General features: G+C 47.6%; 1 protein-coding gene across 1 annotated transcript in view; it reads left to right on the forward strand.

Annotated features, from left to right (window-relative positions):
* Positions 1 to 19933, forward strand: part of LOC116463796 (E3 ubiquitin-protein ligase RNF213-like) — a gene marked incomplete at its 5' end in the record, with an annotated part of 78432 nt that overhangs the window by 38152 nt on the left and 20347 nt on the right. The window contains 15 exons of the mRNA XM_032147060.2: positions 2663 to 2854; positions 4385 to 4530; positions 6065 to 6219; positions 7444 to 7656; positions 7951 to 8132; positions 8796 to 8916; positions 11735 to 11835; positions 11948 to 12130; positions 13523 to 13692; positions 13788 to 13887; positions 15887 to 15998; positions 16538 to 16751; positions 16990 to 17180; positions 18454 to 18576; positions 19747 to 19857. Of these exons, the coding sequence (XP_032002951.1) occupies positions 2663 to 2854; positions 4385 to 4530; positions 6065 to 6219; positions 7444 to 7656; positions 7951 to 8132; positions 8796 to 8916; positions 11735 to 11835; positions 11948 to 12130; positions 13523 to 13692; positions 13788 to 13887; positions 15887 to 15998; positions 16538 to 16751; positions 16990 to 17180; positions 18454 to 18576; positions 19747 to 19857 (2314 nt within the window). The remainder of the gene's footprint in view (positions 1 to 2662; positions 2855 to 4384; positions 4531 to 6064; positions 6220 to 7443; positions 7657 to 7950; positions 8133 to 8795; positions 8917 to 11734; positions 11836 to 11947; positions 12131 to 13522; positions 13693 to 13787; positions 13888 to 15886; positions 15999 to 16537; positions 16752 to 16989; positions 17181 to 18453; positions 18577 to 19746; positions 19858 to 19933) is intronic.

The following is a 19933-nucleotide window of genomic DNA, read 5'->3' on the forward strand; positions in this document are numbered from 1 at the left end:
AATGGGGGCTTACAGGGGAAGAAGCGGGGTGGACGGGAATGGGGGCTTACGGAGGAAGAAGCGGGGTGAACGGGAATGGGGGCTCACGGAGGAAGAAGCGGGGTGACCGGGAATGGGGGCTTACAGGGGAAGAAGTGGGGTGACCGGGAATGGGGGCTTACGGGGGAAGAAGCGGGGTGGACGGGAATGGGGACTTACAGACACCTTCCTCGTGACCAGAGATTTTCTGATTCTACTTTTTCTCTAGTTATCCTTCGTTTCTCTCCTTGTCACGCCTTCTGAAGGGATTTTAGGAGATCAGAAATATTTTCATTTCCCTCCGTTCCTCCTTGTGGACTCTATTGATGCTTTTTTTTTGTTTTTGTTTTTGTTTTGAGACGGAGTCTCACTCTGTCGCCCAGGCTGGAGTGCAGTGATGCGATCTCAGCTCACTGAAACTTCCACCTCCTGGGTTCAAGCGATTCTCCTGCCTCAAGACTCCTGAGTAGCTGAGACTACAGGCACCCACCACCATACCCAGCTAATTTTGGTATTTTTAGTAGAGGCGAGATTTCACCATGTTGGCCAGGCTGGTCTCAAACTCCTGACCTCAGGTGATCCATTCGCCTCAGCCTCCCAAAGTGCTGGGATTACAGGCATGAGCCACCGTGCCCAGCCTGTTGATGCTTTTTAATCCCTGACTCCACTCCCCGAGACCAGCCCTGAGTCACTGAACCTCCTCAGTCTGCTCTTCCCTGCTCTGCTGTTCATGCAGCGCTAGGCCTGGCTCTGTCACCCTCTGTGGTCACTGTGAGGCCTGCGCAGTCGCTGAGTGGTGGCCAGACCCGCACCCTCAGCTCACCTGCCCCAGGGCCAGCAGCACCCTACCTCGATTCACCACCACTGTGTTCTGGGGACTGGAGTCCTTTGCCCTCTCGGGATTAAATGGCCCAAATCCTGAGAGTCCTTTGTGTCCCGAACTCTGCCTGCCTGTCCAGATACAGCAGAATCAGGCTCAGCGGCTCTAGATATGGCAGAACCAGGCTCAGCAGCTCCCACCTCTCCCAGCGCTTGGCCCAGCGCCTGGGTTTTCCTTCTGCCTTTTGTGTTCACGACACTTTTCCTAGTTTGCGGTTTTCTCCCTCTGGGCACTGGGATGCTTTATTTTCCCGGTAGACATTTTTAAATTCTTGCCAGGTTCCTGTGTACTATATATTTAAAAAATATAAGTATTTCTTTTTATTCTCTTCAAAAGAGAGGCTTCGCTTTTCCCCCAACATTAATTACCTTGCGGGTTTTTTTCTTTTTTTTGAGATGGAGTCTCACTCTTGTCACCCACCCCACGCTGGAGTGCAATGGCGCGATCTTGGCTCACTGCAACTTCTGCCTCCCGGGTTCAAGCGATTCTCCTGCCTCAGCCTCCTGAGTAGCTGGGAGTACAGGCGCCCGCCACCATGCCTGTAATTTTTGTATTTTTAGTAGAGACGGGATTTCACCATGTTGGCCAGGCTGGTCTCAAACTCCTGACCTCAGGTGATCCACCCGCCTCGGCCTCCCAACGTGCTGGGATTAGACATGAGCCACTGCACCCGGCCACCTTTTAATTCTTATCCTTTACACAAGAATTTTGAAATAGAGTTATTATTGTTACATGTAAATATATACAAAATATATATAACAACAAAATGTCTTGTAGTTAACCAATTATCTATCTGCCTATCTGTGCATTCATCCATCCATCCGCCTACCTGTCCATCCGCCCACCTGTCCATCTGCCCATCTATCCATCCACCTGTCTGTCTATCAGACACTCAGATCTAGTGTACAAAAACATCAACAGGAACAAATACTTAGTTCCAGATAAACATGTGCCTTCTTGTTTAGTTTCATCTGAGATAAATTCATTTTGGTCTCTTCATCTGTATTATAGTCTATCCACAACAGATTTTTAAAATGTTTATTTTTTCCAAATGAATTGTCATAATAATTTTATTTATTTAGAGAACCTCAATGACTTGTTCTGAAAAAGTTACATGCAAAAATTATGCAGCCTTGCAAAAAATAAAGCAGACAGGTGTGGTGGCTCACACCTGTAATCCCAATACTTTGGGAGGCCAAGGCGGGAGGATTACTTGTGCCCAGGAGTTTGAGACCAGCCAGCCAGGGCAACATAGTGAGACCCCATCTCAACAAAAAATGAAACTAAATTTAAAAATTAGCTGGGCGTGGTGGCACTGGGCGTGGTGGCAACTGGGTGTGGTGGTCCTGTCTACTTGCACGGCTGAGGTGGGAGGATCGTTTGAGCCCAGGTATTCAAGGTTACGACGATCTATGATTGTGTCACTACACTGCAGTTGGCGTGACAGAGTGAGACCCTGTCTCACATGTACGTTTTAAAAATAAAAAAGCAAACACTACTTTACCCTTCCAGTAACCTAATGACAGTTTATTAGATGTAGAACTAAGTTCCATTCCAGTTCTGCCTCTAATCTTAGACATCTTTGTGAGTCTGTTTTCTAGGACTTAAAAATGATGGAAGTGTCAAGTTATTGCCATCGCTGTAGTGTGGTAAATAATAGACTAGTTTTGTTAATGCTTAAGAAGGAACAAAATGTCAAAAGGTGGCAGACCGCCACTGTGGTTCCTCTGACCTGTGGTGGCCCGTCTGTCTTCTGTGCTGCAGGCACACCCTCTGGAAGCGGGTCCAAGGTGCTGTCACCCCTCTGCTGGCAAGCATGATATCATTCATCGACAGAGACGGCAACCTAGAGCTACTGACCAGGCCAGATACTCCGCCCTGGGCAAGAGATCTTTGGATGTTTATTTTCAGTGACACGACGCTTCTGAACATTCCTCTTGTGATGAATAATGAAAGGTGAGTGGAAGGCTTTCTTTCCCTGGGGAGAGAAACTATCAGAACACAGTAGGACCCTAATATGCTCTCCTAAGGGCTGGGTGAAACGCAGCACACAACTTCAGAGCAACGTTGACGTGGGCGCTTTCTGCAGTAACAACAGGAAGTCTGGCCGGGCACAGTGGCCCACGCCTGTAACCCCAGCACTTTGGGAGGCTGAGGCAGGTGGATCACAAAGTCGAGATCAAGACCATCCTGGCCAACATGGTGAAACCCGATCTCTACTAAAAATACAAAAATTAGCTGGGTGTGGTGGCACGTGCCTGTAATCCCAGCTATTTGGGAGGCTGAGGCAGGAGAATCGCTTGAACCTGGGAGGCGGAGGTTGCAGTGAGCCGAGATCACGCCACTGCATTCCAGCCTGGTGACAGAGCAAGATTCTGTCTCAAAAAAAAAAAAAAAAAAAGAACAGGAAGTTTACGAAGCTCCAAGAAATTTGTTTTATCTCCACCCTCCTCATTTCCCTGCTTTCAGAGCACTGGTTCTAGCCAGACCCAGCGTGGTGTGGCACGAAGAAGGTGCGCTTAGAACAGCCCCACAATCTGTGCTCCCTCCCCGTCCCTCATTCCCTGGTGGAGCTGCACAGCCCCCATCCCCTTCCCCAGGCCTGATGCTGTGGGGCTCAGGCTCAGCTCCCAACAGCTTCCACTTCGGCTTTCAGGGGCTTCAATTCTGGATGCAGATTTATAAAGAATATAGAAACAAATGTGCCCAGGCTCGGTGGCTCATGCCTATAACCCCAGCAATTTAGTAGGCTGAGGCAGCAAAGTTTCTTGAACCCAGGGGTTCAAGACCAGCTTGGGCAACATAGACCCCATCACTACAAAAAATTTAAAAATTAGGCGTAATGTGGTGCACACCTGTAGTCCCAGGTACTCTAGAAGCTGAGGCGGGAGGATTGCTTGAACCCAGGAGTTTGAGGTGAGATAGGATCACACCACTCACTGCACTCTAGCCTGGGTGACAGTGAGACTCTATCTCAAAAAAAAAAAAAAAAAAAAAAAAAAAAAGAGAGAGGGAGGGAGCGAGAAAGATAGAAGAAAGAGAAAGAAAGGAAAGAAAGAGCAAGAGAAAGAAAGGAAGAAATGGAATTTGAATTGCCAGTGGAAACACTTATTTAAAAGACAAGGCGCTGCTCATGTTCATGAAACAAAGACTCTCTAACAAGTTGTGCTCTGTGTTACAAGTTATCAAAGACAGACACGTTCAGGAACCAGAAGACTTGGTTCTGCCCGAGATTTGGGCAACACACTTGGCCCGTCAGCCTTGGTTTGTTTATTTTGCCTGTAAAACAAAGATTGCATAAGATAGTTCCCTAGTTCTGTCATAACAGAAACCCTGTACTGTGAAATAGATCAGCGCTGTCTACCTGGCCTGTTGGCCCCTTCGTTTTTGAGGCCTGAGAGGAGCTGGCATCAGTGGCAGATCTTGTCTTGTGTTTTGAGTGATGTCTCACAAACCCTCTTCTTACCATCCCTCACCTTATTGCAGATGTAAAGGTGAGATGGCCTACATCGTGGTGCAGAACCACATGAACCTTTCCGAGAACGCTTCCAACAATGTCCCTTTCAGCTGGAGAATTAAGGACTATCTGGAGGAGCTGTGGGTCCAGGCTCGGTACATCACAGACGCAGAAGGTGAGGCTACCTCAAGACAGGTCAGATTCAGCACAGGTGAATCACAAAGGGAATGCCTGACAGTGAAAAGCAGATGGGTGGCTACCATCGCAAGGTGAATTTTGGAGTTTTTAGTTTTCACACTTTCTTTCTGCAGTAGCGTCCAATTTATGTCACTGCGTCATTTTAAAGTTTCTGCTGAAGGAGTGGGAGTCCCCGGCGGGACCAGAAACCTTTCAGTCCTATGGCAGCAGGAGCCTGTGAGATGGGTTTTGGTGCCGTGGTGGCTAGGGATATGGTGAAATGGGGTGTGTTCTGGCAAGAGGAGGACTGTCCCCTCTACCAGCTGGTCATTCCCATTCTGGGCCTTCTCAGACTGGGGCACTGGACTCGGGAGATGCCCCCAGGAGAGGCGTCCTCAGAAGGCACAAGCGCCTGGAGCATCCCCTACTCCCAGCTGCCCCATCAGGAGGCACCTCCCAGCTGTGTCTCTGGAGTCACAGCCCAGACACAGCGCTGAGCTCTGCTGCCAGATGCCAGAGGATTTGCCATAGTCCAGAAAAACCAATGACGACGCAACACTTTTGCAAAAGCCATCTTTCATACATGCAGTAATCTTTTCCATGTTTACTTACCGTACCATTTGGAAGACTCAGGGTGGCCTTCTTTTCTAGGTTACCATTCTGCCACTTTTTCTGAACATACTCAAAGCAGTCTCTCTCCTCACGAGCATATTCCTTTCTCAAGACAATACCCCAACTGACCCTGCTTTTCTATGACAGCATGCAAATTAGGGCCGCACCCCGCCCACTAGAAGCCAGATCTTTCCGGCTTGCATAGTCTGTGACTCCAGCCCCGAAGAGCAGCCCACTCGTTCCTGATTTACTTGGACCCGGTGGTTCCTGAAGCATGCTGTGGCCTGTAGCCATGCAACATACAATGTAGCCATGCAACATACAACTCAGTCTTATCTAGGTGTTTCTCTTTGGGGCTAGCTTGGCTGTTTCTGGCCTAAACTTGACACTGCTTCCGCCTTCCTTTATTTTATTCCACTGGAAAAATATCCTAGGCCAGGTGCAGTGGTTCACAACACCTTGGGAGGCCAAGGCCAGCAGATCACCTGAGGTCAGGAGTTCGAGACCAGCCTGACCAACATGGCGAAACCCTGTCTCTACTAAAAATACAAAAAATTAGCTGGGTGTGGTGGTGCACGCCTGTAATCCCAGCTACTTGGTAGGCTGAGGCAGGAGAATCACTTGAACCTGGGAGGCAGAGGTTGCAGTGAGCAGAGATCACGCTACCCACTGCACTCCAGCCTGGGCAACAGAGTGAGACTCCATCTCCAAAAAAAAAGGAAAAAGAAAAATATCCTAAATGTCTAGACAGTGACTATTCCTTCAATTCCCTACAAAATCGGGCAGTTGGTGCCCCCTTTGTCTACGAGCTCCCATTCAACAAGGCGTCCCCATTCCCCTTCACTCCGGAGCCCCCTGGAGGCAGGGGAGCGCCATGACTTAGACGCACTCCAGGCCGCTCCTTGGTTTCTTCTCTGCAGGACTGCCGAAGAAGTTCGTGGACATCTTTCAGCGGACCTCTCTGGGCAGGTTTCTTGCCCAGCTCCATGGAGAGCCGCAGCAGGAACTTCTTCAGTGTTACTTGAAGGATTTCATTCTCTTGACCATGCGTGTGTCAACGGAGGAGGAATTAAAGGTAGATGTTTAGATACTGGCTAAGGGTCAGGTGTAGAGCTTACACGATGGGGACTGGATGCAGACACGGAGACGTTTCCTCAGCTGCCTGGAGCTGGTGCTGTGAAGTCTGGGAACAGAACATGGTCTGCGAAGGGTGCCGGTGGGTGAAGGGGCCGCCCAGTCTCCTCTCAATATTCAGTGCTACACCCTCAGCCCACCGCCCAGGGGCTCCTAAAACACGGAGCTTTCTGTGAACATGAGAAGACCTCCAATTTCCTTGACATATCTTCTTTTTAAATGTTATTTCTCTTGAAAAAAATTAAGGTAAATACGTAACTAACCCTACAGGGTAAGAATAAATAAGTGAAATTCAATAGAAAGTCATACTTTTGACTACCTAAAAATTCTAAACTTCAGTACATAAAAAAGGAAAGTGACAAATTTAAGAACATCCTTACAGCCAATATGACTAGAGGTTAATATTCTTAGGAATCAATAAGAAAATACCCGAAGTTTTAAAAAATGGGTAAACATTATAAAACAATTTTATAATCATCTCATTAAGCATATCAACATCCAGGAAACATTTGAAAAATTGCTTAGCCTTACTATTAATAGCAAATCAACACAACAGTTTTTAGATATCATGTTTATGTATTCATTTTGCAAAGCTGATTTTTAAAAAGGACAGCCGCCGGCCAGTGCTGCAAAGAAAGGGCCAGGCCACGCGGCTGACAGCGTAGCGTGCACAGTGGACGCCCTGCAGGGCTGCGTGGCAGAACAGTCGAGAACCTCATCTGATCTGAACTGCTGACTCTGTCCTGAGGAAACTACTGGAGACGTGGACAAATATTTGCTTCACAGGGATGTCCGTTTCAGCTTTGCTTCTAAAAATAAGAAATAATTTAGTTGTCCAGAAATACAGGATGGGCAAATTAAAGTATGGCCGTATGATGGGTTATTGAGCAGCCATTAAAACCATGTTTTTTAAGTATACAAGTATACTCAGTCACAGGGAAAGTTCATGATGTCATGTTCAGTGGCAAAAAGCCCGGACGACACGGTGACCTTAACGTGGGAGGAGAGGCAGGTAGAAAACTGGACAGAAGCAAACGGGACAGAACAGCACGCATGGTTTCTAATTTCCTCTTTTATGGTTTTCCAGTAGTTCTGATTTTCCACAGGGAAAACGTACCATTTTTGTAATTTAAAAATATATTCTAAAAGCTTTTTTGAATCCCAGTTTCTGCAGATGGCTCTGTGGTCCTGCACTAGGGAACTGAAAGCGGCATCAGCAGCGCCCGAGGAAGAGGTTTCCTTACCGTGGGTGCACCTTGCCTACCAGCGTTTCAGAAGCCGGCTGCAGAACTTCTCCAGAATCCTGACCATCTACCCTCAGGTTCTCCACAGCCTGGTGGAAGCTACTCAGAACCATGAGCTGGCTGGATGTGAGATGGTATGGCCCTCCTCCATCTGCCCTGAGCAAGCCTTGTGGTGCTTCCAACTCCATTCTGGGAATGGAGAGCTTTTGGGGCTGTGTTCCAAGTGGGAGATTTCTTCACAAGGCACATACCTCAGCTGAATTCAGAGATGTTAAGAACACATCTCGCTGACGCTTCCCACATCCTAGACAATGGAAGTTTAGGTCGCAAGCCTGGGACACAAGTATACATGCAGCTAACAGCCAAGGCCTCTGGTGGGCCAGTGGGAGGGGCACCGCTCAGCCACGCCGTGCTGTCCGTCTCCCCAGACCCTGGACGCATTTGCCGCAGTGGCCTGCACGGAGATGCTGACAAGAGACACCCTGAAGCCCAGTCCCCAGGCGTGGCTACAGTTAGTGAAGAATCTTTCCATGCCACTGGAGCTCATCTGCTCCGATGGGCACATGCAAGGCAGCGGGAGCCTGGCCGAGGCTGTCATCAGGGAAGTCAGGTGAGACCCAGGAGCCCTCACCCACTGCTTCATCTGGCATGCGCTCACCAGGAGCCTGCCAAGTGCCAGGCATGTCCGTGAGAAAGACTGGCAGGTGCTCCTGCCATGGGAGGGGCTCCGTCCTCACCCGCTCACTCCGCATTTGCCGAACCCTTAGTGAGTGCCAGGCGTCTCATTAGGGTGCTGGAGACACGAGAGGTGGCTGTGCATTCAGGGAGTGCACCGTGTACTAGGGCCGTAGAAATGCAAGCGGGCTATTGTGATGCCGTGTGAGAAATGCTGTGGTAGAAAGGACACCCCGGGTGGGCAGGCGCACGGAGCAGGACAGGCCCTCAGGGCCAGAGTCCACTTCCCTAAGAAGACAGTTCCTGTGCAGGGCTGTCGAGGTGAGGTGGGACTTGACAGGTGCAGGATCGTGCAATGAGCGGGTTGTGGTGGTACCCTGTGCAGAGGCATCATAGTGGAACACTGAGTCCCAGCTAAGCTGAGCGTCTTGAGGGCGCGAGCTGGGGGCGGGCCAGGAAGTGTGTCACATAGGGCTTGCTTGTAATCCCAGCTGCTGGGCCTGGACCCTGGGTCCCGCATCTCTTCTCCCGTCTCCCTCCTCGTTTCACCCTTGGGTGCCTTGGTGGGAGCTGAGTGAGTGACGCCCTCTTTTGACAGAGCCCAGTGGAGTCGGATTTTCTCCACCGCACTCTTTGTGGAGCATGTGCTCCTAGGAACTGAGAGCCAGGTCCCCGAGTTACAAAGGCTGGTGACCGAGCACGTCTTCTTACTAGACAAGGTGAGTACCTGGGCTGGCCTCAGCACACGCATGGATCCACCCTTTTCCAAAAGGAAGAACAGCGCTGACACTGATCTGCAGCTGGGAGACGCTCTTTTGGCTCTGACCGTTTTGTCTAGACGTGCAAAGGAAGGTGATTTCATCACTAGGCCATTACATTTTCCATGTTTAATTGTTTAATTATTTACCCTCTGCTGATTGGTAAGTCAGAGCGTATCATTTAGAAGCGATTCCAGGAACTGTGTGCAGAAAGGGGCTGATGCAGGGAACATGCTTGTGAAAGCTTCGGGAGGGATTGCCTGGCCTTTGGAGTGACCCCAGAACAGACCACTAGCCTGGTGTCTGTGGGAGCTGTTATCATTGTCATAGTCATGGAGACAAGGATGTCAGAGAATGCCACTGGGGTTGGGGTCTTCAAAACAGTGCTGTCAACAGAACCAAGGAACAGGAAGCCACCATGCCTGTCACTCAACACCCTTCGTAAAGCTACTAACGTGGGGTGGTCTGCAGAAGAAAAACCTGTGACCCTACAGTGATGCACCTCTGTGGCCACGCAGTGGTGTCCAGCAATGATGGCCACTCAGCCAAACACAGCCTCTGCCTCACCCGCACCCGTGACCTTCATGTGAGCACATCCAGAGCCCTCACTGCCAGGGGGTTTGGGAGAGGCAGCGCTGGCTGTCTGACCTTTGGAGCACAGGAAGGTTTACTAAAAGGAGGCCAGCATGGATGCTGGATGTGTTGACTCTAACCTATCAAAACATCAGCGGCTTAGACACAGTATCAGCTGATTTCCCACCCAGGATGGGTATGAGCAGCCCAAGGCTAAGGTACCAGCTCCCCGGAGGCTGGCATGGAGTCAGGTGCCCACGCTCCTTCTGTCTTGTCCCTTCGTTGTCCCTAATGTTCAGCTTCCACCCTGTGGCCTGGCGTCACAGCCTGTGGGACACAAAGCAGGGGAGGTGGAGGACAGGCCGTTTTCCTTAGGAGACCAATCCCGGACACGCACACACCACGCCGCTCGTGTCTCGTGGTCCTAAACTTGGGCACTCGGCCTTATCTGGTTGCAAGAAACTGAGGAGTTTTTCGTGGCGTGGTCATGTGCCAGGTGGAACTTAGAGTTCTTCTGCTAAAGGAAAAGGTGGAGAGAGGATAGTAGGACACAGCCGGTGCCCCCCTTCTGCCCTTTCCCCACACCCACACAGCATGCAGCCTCTCCAAGTCTCATCATGTCCTGGAGCTCTGGGAGATGCACAGGGCTTTCAGCCAGGTCCAGCATGGGTCCTAAGGACCCTGGGCCCATAAACCCAAAGGTAAAGGAGCTGGCCCCCTACCGGCTCACATGCTCACAGGATTTGGGAGGTTAGGAACGTGGGGTTTTTTTTGGCAATAAAATGGCCTCAGAAACTTACTGGGTTTCTGGTTTCTTTCTTTCCAGTCAGATCTCTGTGCAGGTAACCACAGCCAAAGACCATACCTCGTTAGTTTTCATGCTGATTCTGATTTTTTTCATAATGGCCACTGTGATAATTCATTGTGGTTTTTATTTGCATTTCTCTAATGACTAGTTATGATGAGCATCCTTCATGTTCTTGTTGGGCATTTGCTGTCTTCTCTGGAGAAATGTCCATTCAAGTCCTTTGCCCATTTTTGAACTGGGTTGTTGATTAACAAAGTTAATTAGGATATTAAAAGTACACACATCACTTCCAAGTAAGATTAATCCCAGGAATTCAAGGATGGCTCAAAATAAAAAAAATATGTAAATGTCATCAGTAATATAAATTAAAAGATAGACTCTAAATGATCATTTCAAAATGTAAAGAGAAAGCATTTGATAAAATTATTTGGAAAGAAATACCCTTGTCAAACTTGGAACAGAAAGGAACTCTCCTTGAGCTCACAATGCCCAAGGGAGACATAATATTAAGATGTCTATACCAACATCATGCCTGCCCATCAAATTCCATTAGTACAGCCATCAAACTATCTTGTACAGTGATGATGTGTATTGCCTAAAAACCAGTGTTTCCACTTCTAACTATATCCTAGAGAAACTTCTCATTTGCTCTCAGACATATGCAAGAATGTTGAATACAGGACTGCCAGGAATTGCAAAAAATCTAAATGCCTATTAACCAGCAGTCAGGTAACTGGTATCTTCATCAGTGGGTACATGAGTGATCTGGACCTAAGGTATCATGAAGAGAATGAGTTGCAGAAGCCTCTATACAGTGTGATATCATTGATATCAAGCTTTAAAACATTCAAAATAATAACCCCATGTTGAGATATGCTTACAGCTATCCTAAAAGCAGACATTTAGAAATGTAGTTATCTCTGGGGAGGGACAGAGGGATGTGAAATTGTAACTGTATGCATAATGTTTTGTTTCTCTAAAAAATGATCTATCCCAGCAGCTTGGGAGGCTGAAAGAAAATTTTAAAAAATTTAAAAACTTAAAAAAATGATCTAAAGCAAATATTCCATAAATGCTGAGATTTCTCAAAGCTTGGTGGGGGGTATACAGATGGTCATTATTATTACTTAAAGTTTGAAATATCTTAGTAGTGAGAGCAGAGGAGACCTTAAAAGAAAAAGAGGGAAAATCGTAACTTGAGAATGTAGTCCCCTGACAAGCAGCATAATCACAAAATGAGCATTCAGAGTTCAAGTGTTAAACACAGGATCACTAAGGCCTCACACCTCACACACGCGGCACAGCCCTGACCCTGAATGTGGGGTTCCCTCTGTCCCCCGGCCTGGCCGCCCGCAGCCCTCCCCACTGCTAATGACGCCTGTCCCTGCCTTTCTTCAGTGTCTTCGAGAGAACTCTGACGTCAAGACGCACAGGCCGTTTGAGGCCGTGATGAGCATTCTCTGTGAATGCAAGGAGAGAGCCAGCAAGACCCTCACCAGGTGAGAGCTTAGGTTTGGATCCGTGAAGGCGAGAATTCTGAGCCTTTCGTGGTTTTCACTTCTTCTGGTCAGTTTTTCTGCTTCAGAACTGATTGCCCTTCTGGGATTCTAGGTTTGGGGTTCAGCCATGCCCCATCTGCCTGGGAGATGCAGAGGACCCCGTCTGTCTGCCCTGTGACCACGTGTACTGCCTGCGCTGCCTCAGGGCCTGGTTTGCCCCAGGGCAGATGATGTGCCCCTGCTGTTTAACTGCCTTGCCAGACGAATTCTCTCCAACTGTTTCCGAAGCGCACAGGTACAACACCCTTTCTCTCAAGAAAGCATCCTTTTTTTTTAAATTTTCCTTTTTTGGCAAACACAATATTCAGAAATATAAACTCTATTAACCTTCATTTGGTAGAAAGCCTGACCTCAGAGAACTATCATAAGAGACGCCACTTATGTACTTTCATAAATATCTGGTATCTCAAGATTATTCTCTCCCCAAGACATACACATACAGATTTGAGAGACAGCAAATTCAAAGGAACTAAGCCAGAAAGTCTTAACAAAGGTCCTCATCAGAGGCCCAAGGAATTTAGACGCCACTGGTTTTTTTTCTTTTCTTTTTTTTTTTTTGAGATAGAGTTTCACTCTGTTGCCCAGGCTGGAGTACAGTGGCACGATCTCAGCTCACTGCAACCTTCACCTCCCGGGTTCAGGCAAGTCTCCTGCCTCAGCCTCCCAAGTAGCTGGGATTACAGGCATGCACCACCATGCCCAGCTAATTTTTGTATTTTTAGTAGAGACAGGGTTTCACCACGTTGGCCAGGCTGGTCTCGAACTCCTGACTTCAGGTGATCCACCCACCTTGGCCTCCCAAAGTGCTGGGATTACAGGCATGAGTGACCACACCTGGCCGACGCCACTGGTTTTAATGCGTCAGTATCATTCACAGTCACTGACCTGAGGACCAACCCACTTCTTGTCTAGCTTTTTGGAGCTGGTTAAAAGCAGCTCTGGCTCTCTGGACTCAGCAGGCCTCAACCCGCCTCAGCCCTGCTCTGTGAGTGGTTGGTTTTCTTTCCTTCCCCTTCCCCCCTTCTCAGGCCTCCTAAAAGTGGGGTACCAGGAAAGCCCAGTGGATGGGTTCTTTGACATACTTTGGGATATTGAAGGGTATTGTTGGCTGGTCCAAATGATCAAAGTGTTTCTAGAAAGGGATGCATCTAAATATCATCTGTTGAAGTTTTGAAGACTAGCTCTTAATGGGTGAGAGGAGTGACTTAAATCTTTCAATTTAAAAGTAAAATGCTGGCCAGGCGTGGTGGCTCACGTGTGTAATCCCAGCACTCTGGGAGGCCGAGGCGTGTGGATCACCTGAGGTCAGCAGTTCGAAACCAGCCTGGCCAACATGGTGAAACCCCATCTCTATTAAAAATACAAAATTAGCTAGGTGTGGTGGTGCGTGCCTGTAATCCCAGCTACTTGGGAGGCTGAGGCAGGAGAATCACTTGAACCTGGGAGGTGGAGGTGGAGGTGGAGGTTGCAGTGAGCCGAGATCGTGCCACTGTACTCCAGCCTGGGCAACAAGAGTGAAACTCCGTCTCAAAAAATAAAAGTGAAATGCTGTGCAAATCTCAAGTCATTCTGTAAGGAGGCATTTAGGAAACACCATCCACCTGTCTTCTGTTTCTCGTGTTCTAAGGGAAGCCATTGAAAAGCATGCCCGCTTCCGGCAGATGTGCAACAGTTTCTTTGTAGACCTGGTGTCCACCATGTGCTTCAAGGACAACGCTCCGCCTGAGAAGAAAGTGATTGAGAGCCTGCTCTCTCTCCTCTTCGTCCAAAAGGAGCTCTTAAGAGGTGCTCCCCAGAGTAGGTTGCTTTCTTCTGTAAACCTAGCCCCTCATTTCTTCATCTCGCTTCTGCATGTCTCATGCAGTGAGCTGCCTTTCTCTTTCTGGTTTAAGCACACCGTGAACACACAAAATCTCTCTCTCCATTCAACGATGTTGTGGATAAGACTCCTGTCATCCGCTCAGTGATACTGAAACTGCTTTTGAAGTACAGGTAAGAACAACAAGGAGACTTGCTTCTAGAAAGCCCTGGCTTTTTTTCCTCATCATGGCGTTCTCTTTGTTACCAAGTCGTCTTGTCATGACTAATAGCTAGTACATGATCTTGGGGAGCTTTTTCGTGAGACACAACCTGGTTACTTGTACTGGTTGTATATTCTGACATTTTCACTCGTAGGCACATGAGTTTAGTATTCCCACAAGCACACATCTAGCAAGAAGCCAACAGTGCCGTGAAGGGACCACGGTGGTGTGAGGGACACGGAACTCAAGAGGCCAGAATCTGCGGTGCTGAGCCTGGTTCCACAGCGGCCCAGTTTTCTGATATTTCAGATGGTAGCTTAGAATCCTGCTCTCCCTGCATGTCCTAGATGTCTTCTAAGTTTCTATTCCCCTGAACATGGGCTCTATTTCCTTGGAAAGGGTGTTGACATCCAAGAATAGTATCACCTGTGGTACTTGTATTGATCTAATATTGCAGTTCTCAAAGTGTTGATATGGACCCTTGGGTGTGAAGTAGGTCTCTGAGGTTAAAACTATTTTAAAAATTAGATTACTCAGATAAATTTGCCCTTTTTTAAAAAAACATATTGATACTTATGATGATGTTACAAAAGCGGTGATGAGTTAAACTGTTGGCCCCTCACGTGAAGACACAGTAGCTGTAGGTATTGTTTTCTTCACCGCCATGCACACGTGGTTTTCTTCATGCCAGTTTCATTTTATTTTTACTAAATCTTGACTCTTGAGGATTTGACTTTTTAATGTTTTGTGGAAATGGGAAGCACACACAAAACACTCCCACTACACACCGGAGTAGACAGTTGCCTTGCTGAAAATCACTCATGACGAGCCCTGAGTTAGCAGCCAGCTGCTGTGTTCATGGACTGCCACTCGTGCTGGGAGGAAGGATGCACACGATACAGGTGTCCAGGGCTGGGCAGGCCTCTCCTGGAAATCAGCAAAGCGAGCCGGCCTCAGCCAAACAACTGACAATGTTGGTTGGTGATGGTAACATTCAAGCTTTTAAGCTGAAATTAAAATTTTGAAAAGCTTATATTCTCCACTATGAGCCTGTGAGCTTTTGAATACTTAAAGACATTTTGGGGCAATCTGTGGTGATATTAATGAATGTGGATTTTTTTTTTAAAATGTAGAATACAAATGTGTCAACTTTTATAAGACCTGCATAGCCCAGTGAACCAATATTTTCCAAATGACCAATGCCTGATGTCATGAAATCATGTGGGTCAAAAAAGAAAAAAATCTATTTAAAGTATGGGCAGACCTTTTGATTTTAACATAATTGACCGAAAAATGCATTGATACAGTTTCAGGCTCCATATTGCAACTAACCTTTAGACACGACCGTTTATCACTGTTGGCACAGCATTAAGGAATAATATCCACAATCATCTGCAAAAACTATTAAAATGTTCCTCGCTATTCCGAGTATATGAGGACAGATTTTCTTCATATTCTCCGACATGGCGCAGCTGTGGGGAGCAGGGCAGGCAGGCCGCTGACTTCCAGGAGCCAGGCCCCAGGGCCAGCACAGGAATGGAAGACGAAGCCACTCTTCTCACGGATTCATGTTTTGGAAAATATTTTAAATGTTATTTAACATGTAATAGCTTTTTTGTTATTTTAAATGAATATTTTTGAAACCTTTTGTTTTTAATGTCTCATAATTCCTAGTATCATAAATATTGATAATATAACCCACATAAAAGCTCTTCGGGGTTCTCAATTTTTAAGACTATAAAAGGGTCCTGAAACCAAAGTTTGAGGACAGCTAGTCTAAAATGTGAGTTTTATATTCCTCCAGTATTATGCTAAAAGGTTTTCCATAAAATCTTAGAAACTACATACATGTATGTATATGTTTATACACACACTCACAGGATAGATGACCGATAGATAGATGCTCTTGTTTTTAGTAAGGTATGTCTCCAGATCTGAGAGAGCCAGGAATAATATTTCTCTTTCTGCAGCTTCGATGATGTAAAAGATTATATTCAGGAATACTTGACCCTGTTAAAAAAGAAAGCATTCATAATTGAAGATAAAACTGAACTGTACATGCTCTTCCTCAACTGCCTGGAGGTAAGTGAACTCTCTCTTCCCTGAATTTCTTTTGGAAACTATCTGAACCACATGGTTTAAAATTTACAGAATATAATTTTAATCAGTATAATTAACAAATGCTGTGTTCCATGCAGAAAAGAAGAAAGGTTTCAAAGACACTGCTTCTGCCTTCAGCAACGTATATATTGGCATTTACGTGCATATACATACAAAACAGAACAGCCTAGGAGAATACACCACCAAAGTTAACAGTGGTTATCGAGTGGGGACATTATGGATACTTTTTATCTTCATATTTTTATATCCAAAATTTTTATAATGTAAATAAATTAGATTATATAATTTTTTTTTCCCTCATAGGTTCACTTTTCCCCTCCTTCTTGCCCTTAAAAAGGAATGTTAGGTTTCCATAAGTCAAGAAATGTAAACTGAAACCTACAACAACATTCTTCATCCTTCCTTCCTTCATTCTCCAGTCACACTGGCAACTGTAGAAGCTTGGGGCATCCATGTTTAAAAAAATAATATCCTTCTCTTTCCTGTTCCTTGTTCCTCAGGATTCAATACATGAGAAGACCAGTGCTTGCTCCAGAAATGATGAACTGAACCACATAAGAGAGGAAGGTCGTTTCCTTAAGACGTATTCTCTAGTAAGACGTGGCCAAGAGCCTGCCAACGAGGCCTCGATTGAATACCTGCAAGAGGTGGCCCGGATCCGCCTCTGCCTCGACAGAGCTGCAGATTTCCTCTCGGAGCCTGAGGGAGGCCCAGGCAAGTCTTCTCTGCCTTGCTTTACTTTGGGTTTAAAGACTCCGTTACTTAGAAATTCAGGAAGTATGGGAAACTAGTTCTTCAAATAGACTACTACTGGGCTTTTCTACGTCCCCTCTCCCCTGGATGTGTTTCTGTGAATGCCTGTGGGGAGGTCCGATGCCCTCTGGTGGGCCTTGTGTCCTACAATAAATGCCCTAAGTCACCAGCCACTCACCCGCTTTCTCGTTGGCCTCAGAGATGGCTGAGGAGAAGCGGTGCTACCTGGGGCATGTCAAGCACTTCTGTATCCGGGTGGAGAATGACTGGCACCGGGTGTACCTGGTGCGGAAGCTCAGCAGCCAGCGGGGGATGGAGTTCGTGCAGGGCCTCTCCAACCCCGGTCACCCGCACCACTGGGTGTTTCCCAAGGACGTTGTCAAGCAGCAGGTGAGAAGCGGGGCCCGGCAGCACACAAACATGCACCCCCACAGCCCCATACACCCCAAACCCACACCCCCCCTACCCTCACACCCTACCCCCCCACACCCCACCCCCTCACACCACCCACCAACACACCCCCACACCTCACCATCACACCCAGGGAAGGTGCCACTGCTTCTGCGTTCCGCCTACCCTTAGCATCCCCAGAGCCAGGAAGGAAACCTGCGCTTGTCTGTCTGGTCCTTGTCTCTGTGCTTCAGGTGATTTGCCCCAGCCTGTGATCATGTTTACACTGCCTGCTATATAGGGCCAAGGTGAGGGCACTCACCTCAGAGCTTCTTTAATTAGGCATCACTTCTAATTGAATTTCACTCAAGGAAAGTAGAACATTTTTGTGGCCTTTGCTTTCAGCAAATTAAACGTAGTTCAGCTTGCAAGGCGTGACCTTTTTACCTCTGGCAGGCAGAGACAGGCAAGAGCAAGAACTAGGAATAGAAGAATTGCATAAGAGGCTTCAAAGGCCAGGCTGGGTGCAGTGGCGTCCACCTGTAATTCCAGCACTATGGGAGGCTGAGGTGGGTGGATCACTTGTGGTCAGGAGGAGTTTGTCAAGACCAGCCTGGCCAACATGGTGAAACCTTGTCTGTACTTTAAAAAAAAAAAAAAAAATTAGCTGGATGTGATGGTGGGTGCTTGTAATCCCAGCTACTCGGGAGGCTGAGGCAGGAGAATCGCTTGAACCCGGGAGGCAGAGGTTGCAGTGAGCCGAGATTGTACTACTGCGCTCCAGCTTGGGCGATAGAGTAAGACTCCGTCTCAAAAAAAAAAAAAAAAAAAAAGAAGCTTCAAGGCCTCTCAGTGGTCCTTTCCAGATGCCCAGAAATTAACAAATTCTTATTGTCCAGGGGATACAAAAATGGTACTAAGAACCCCGGCACTGTTTGACTACCACTTGGGGTTGAGTTGACATGACTTTAGCCACCCAGCCTCACGTGTGGTGCAGTGCGCCACGAATGGAGGAAGCAAGCACCTCCCCAGGTAGCGCTGCCATCGGCAGGCGTTCCCTGCACTCGCACCTCTTCCTCTACTGAGGAGGAAGTTCCCTGGGAAAACGGCACCAGACTGTCCTGCCTCAGGCCAGGTTGGGGAATCCCAGCTCGGCTGCCTTTAAACCTCGAATGATGGACCACCTGGTTCCTGTATCTGTTAAGACGGTTCTTTGCAAAACATTCCTCCCATTGTTCACCCCCAACTAACCTCTGTATTCCTGGGGCTGCAGAAGGACCACCCAGGCCAGATGGATAGGTACCTGGTGTACGGCAATGAATACAAGGCTCTCCGTGATGCTGTGGCCAAAGCTGTCCTCGAGTGCAAGCCGCTGGGCATTGAGACTGCTCTGAAGGTAGGGTGGGCCCGTGGCTTCTCTCCGATACCAGGTGGCATCCCTTGGAGCCTGCGTGTTCCCTGGTTTATGTCAAATGATGCAGGGTGGTGGACCCCTGATGCGGCCCATCACGTGACATTGTATTGGAAGTCACATGCCCACAGCCTCCAGGGCACACTTGACCGGTGTGCTTGAACCAGTGGCTGGAACAGGACAGCTACGACAGTTGAGCTGGGTTGACAGATTTGCTGTGTCTTGCTGATCTGCCAAGGCCATCAGCAGCACCATTTATGTCCATTACTTCCTTTGAGACCCTGCTGGAAAACAGTCTAAGAAAGATGCTGACACAACTATTAATAGCAAAATTCATGTCTAGATGTATTCATAATTCAGATATGCTTGTGTGTTTAATAAAAATACATATGTTGGTGTAGTGTGGGAAGTTAAAAAATATAAAGATGTTTTTAGAATCTAACCTTTAAATTGGTCTGGTCTTGCTTCCTTTTTGAGTCCCTGTGCCAGGAAAAGAGGAAATGGAAAATCCTCTTTCTGCTCAGAAGTTTCTAAGACCAGTGAAGGAGTCAGAAGAACAGAGGGTGATTCCGTTGCTTCTGTCATTAAGCTGGCTGCTAAATATGCATTGAGTTTAATCTGAGAGTATTTCAGGAACTTTGTAGCCCAAAAGTTGCTTGCCAGAAGACTGCCCATGTGGGGCATGACCCCAGGTGTCCAGGCCTGGAAAAGGCTCCTTCCCTTTTGGTGGGTTGAAGGCTGAGGCACTTTTCTTTTCACATGCAAACTTCGCGGGCCTCTGGCCCTTAGGTAGATCTGGCAGGGGCGGCGGGTTGGGGGGGTCTATCCTATAATCACAGCACTTTGCGAGGCTAAGGCAGGCAGATCACAAGGTCAGGAGTTTGAGACCAGCCTGGCAAACATGGTGAAACCCCGTCTCTACTAAAAGAAAAAAAAAAAAAAATTAGCCAGGCATGGTTGCGTGTGCCTGTAATCCTAGCTACTCGGGAGGCTGAGTTAGGAGAATCGCTTGAACCCGAGAGGCAGAGGTTGCAGTGAGCCGAGATCGTGCCACTGCACTCCAGCCTGGGTGACAGAGCAAGACTCCATCTCAAAAAAGAAAAAAAAAGATGTGTTGAGCTTTTAAATTCTCACTTGATACCCTTGATTTTGCAGGCCTGCAAGACCCCCCAAAGCCAGCAGTCAGTCTACTTCCTGTTAACACTGTTTAGGGAGGTGGCTGTTTTGTACAGATCCCACAGTGCGAGCCTCCACCCCACGCCAGAGGTGAGTAACTGCCTGCAGGGCTGTGTTCAAAGTCTCAGTATTTGGAGGGATTTTATTGAATTGAATGAAAGTTATC

Source organism: Hylobates moloch, unplaced genomic scaffold (genome assembly GCF_009828535.3).
Source record: "Hylobates moloch isolate HMO894 unplaced genomic scaffold, HMol_V3 SCAFFOLD_65, whole genome shotgun sequence".
NCBI classification, from domain to species: Eukaryota; Metazoa; Chordata; class Mammalia; order Primates; family Hylobatidae; genus Hylobates; species Hylobates moloch.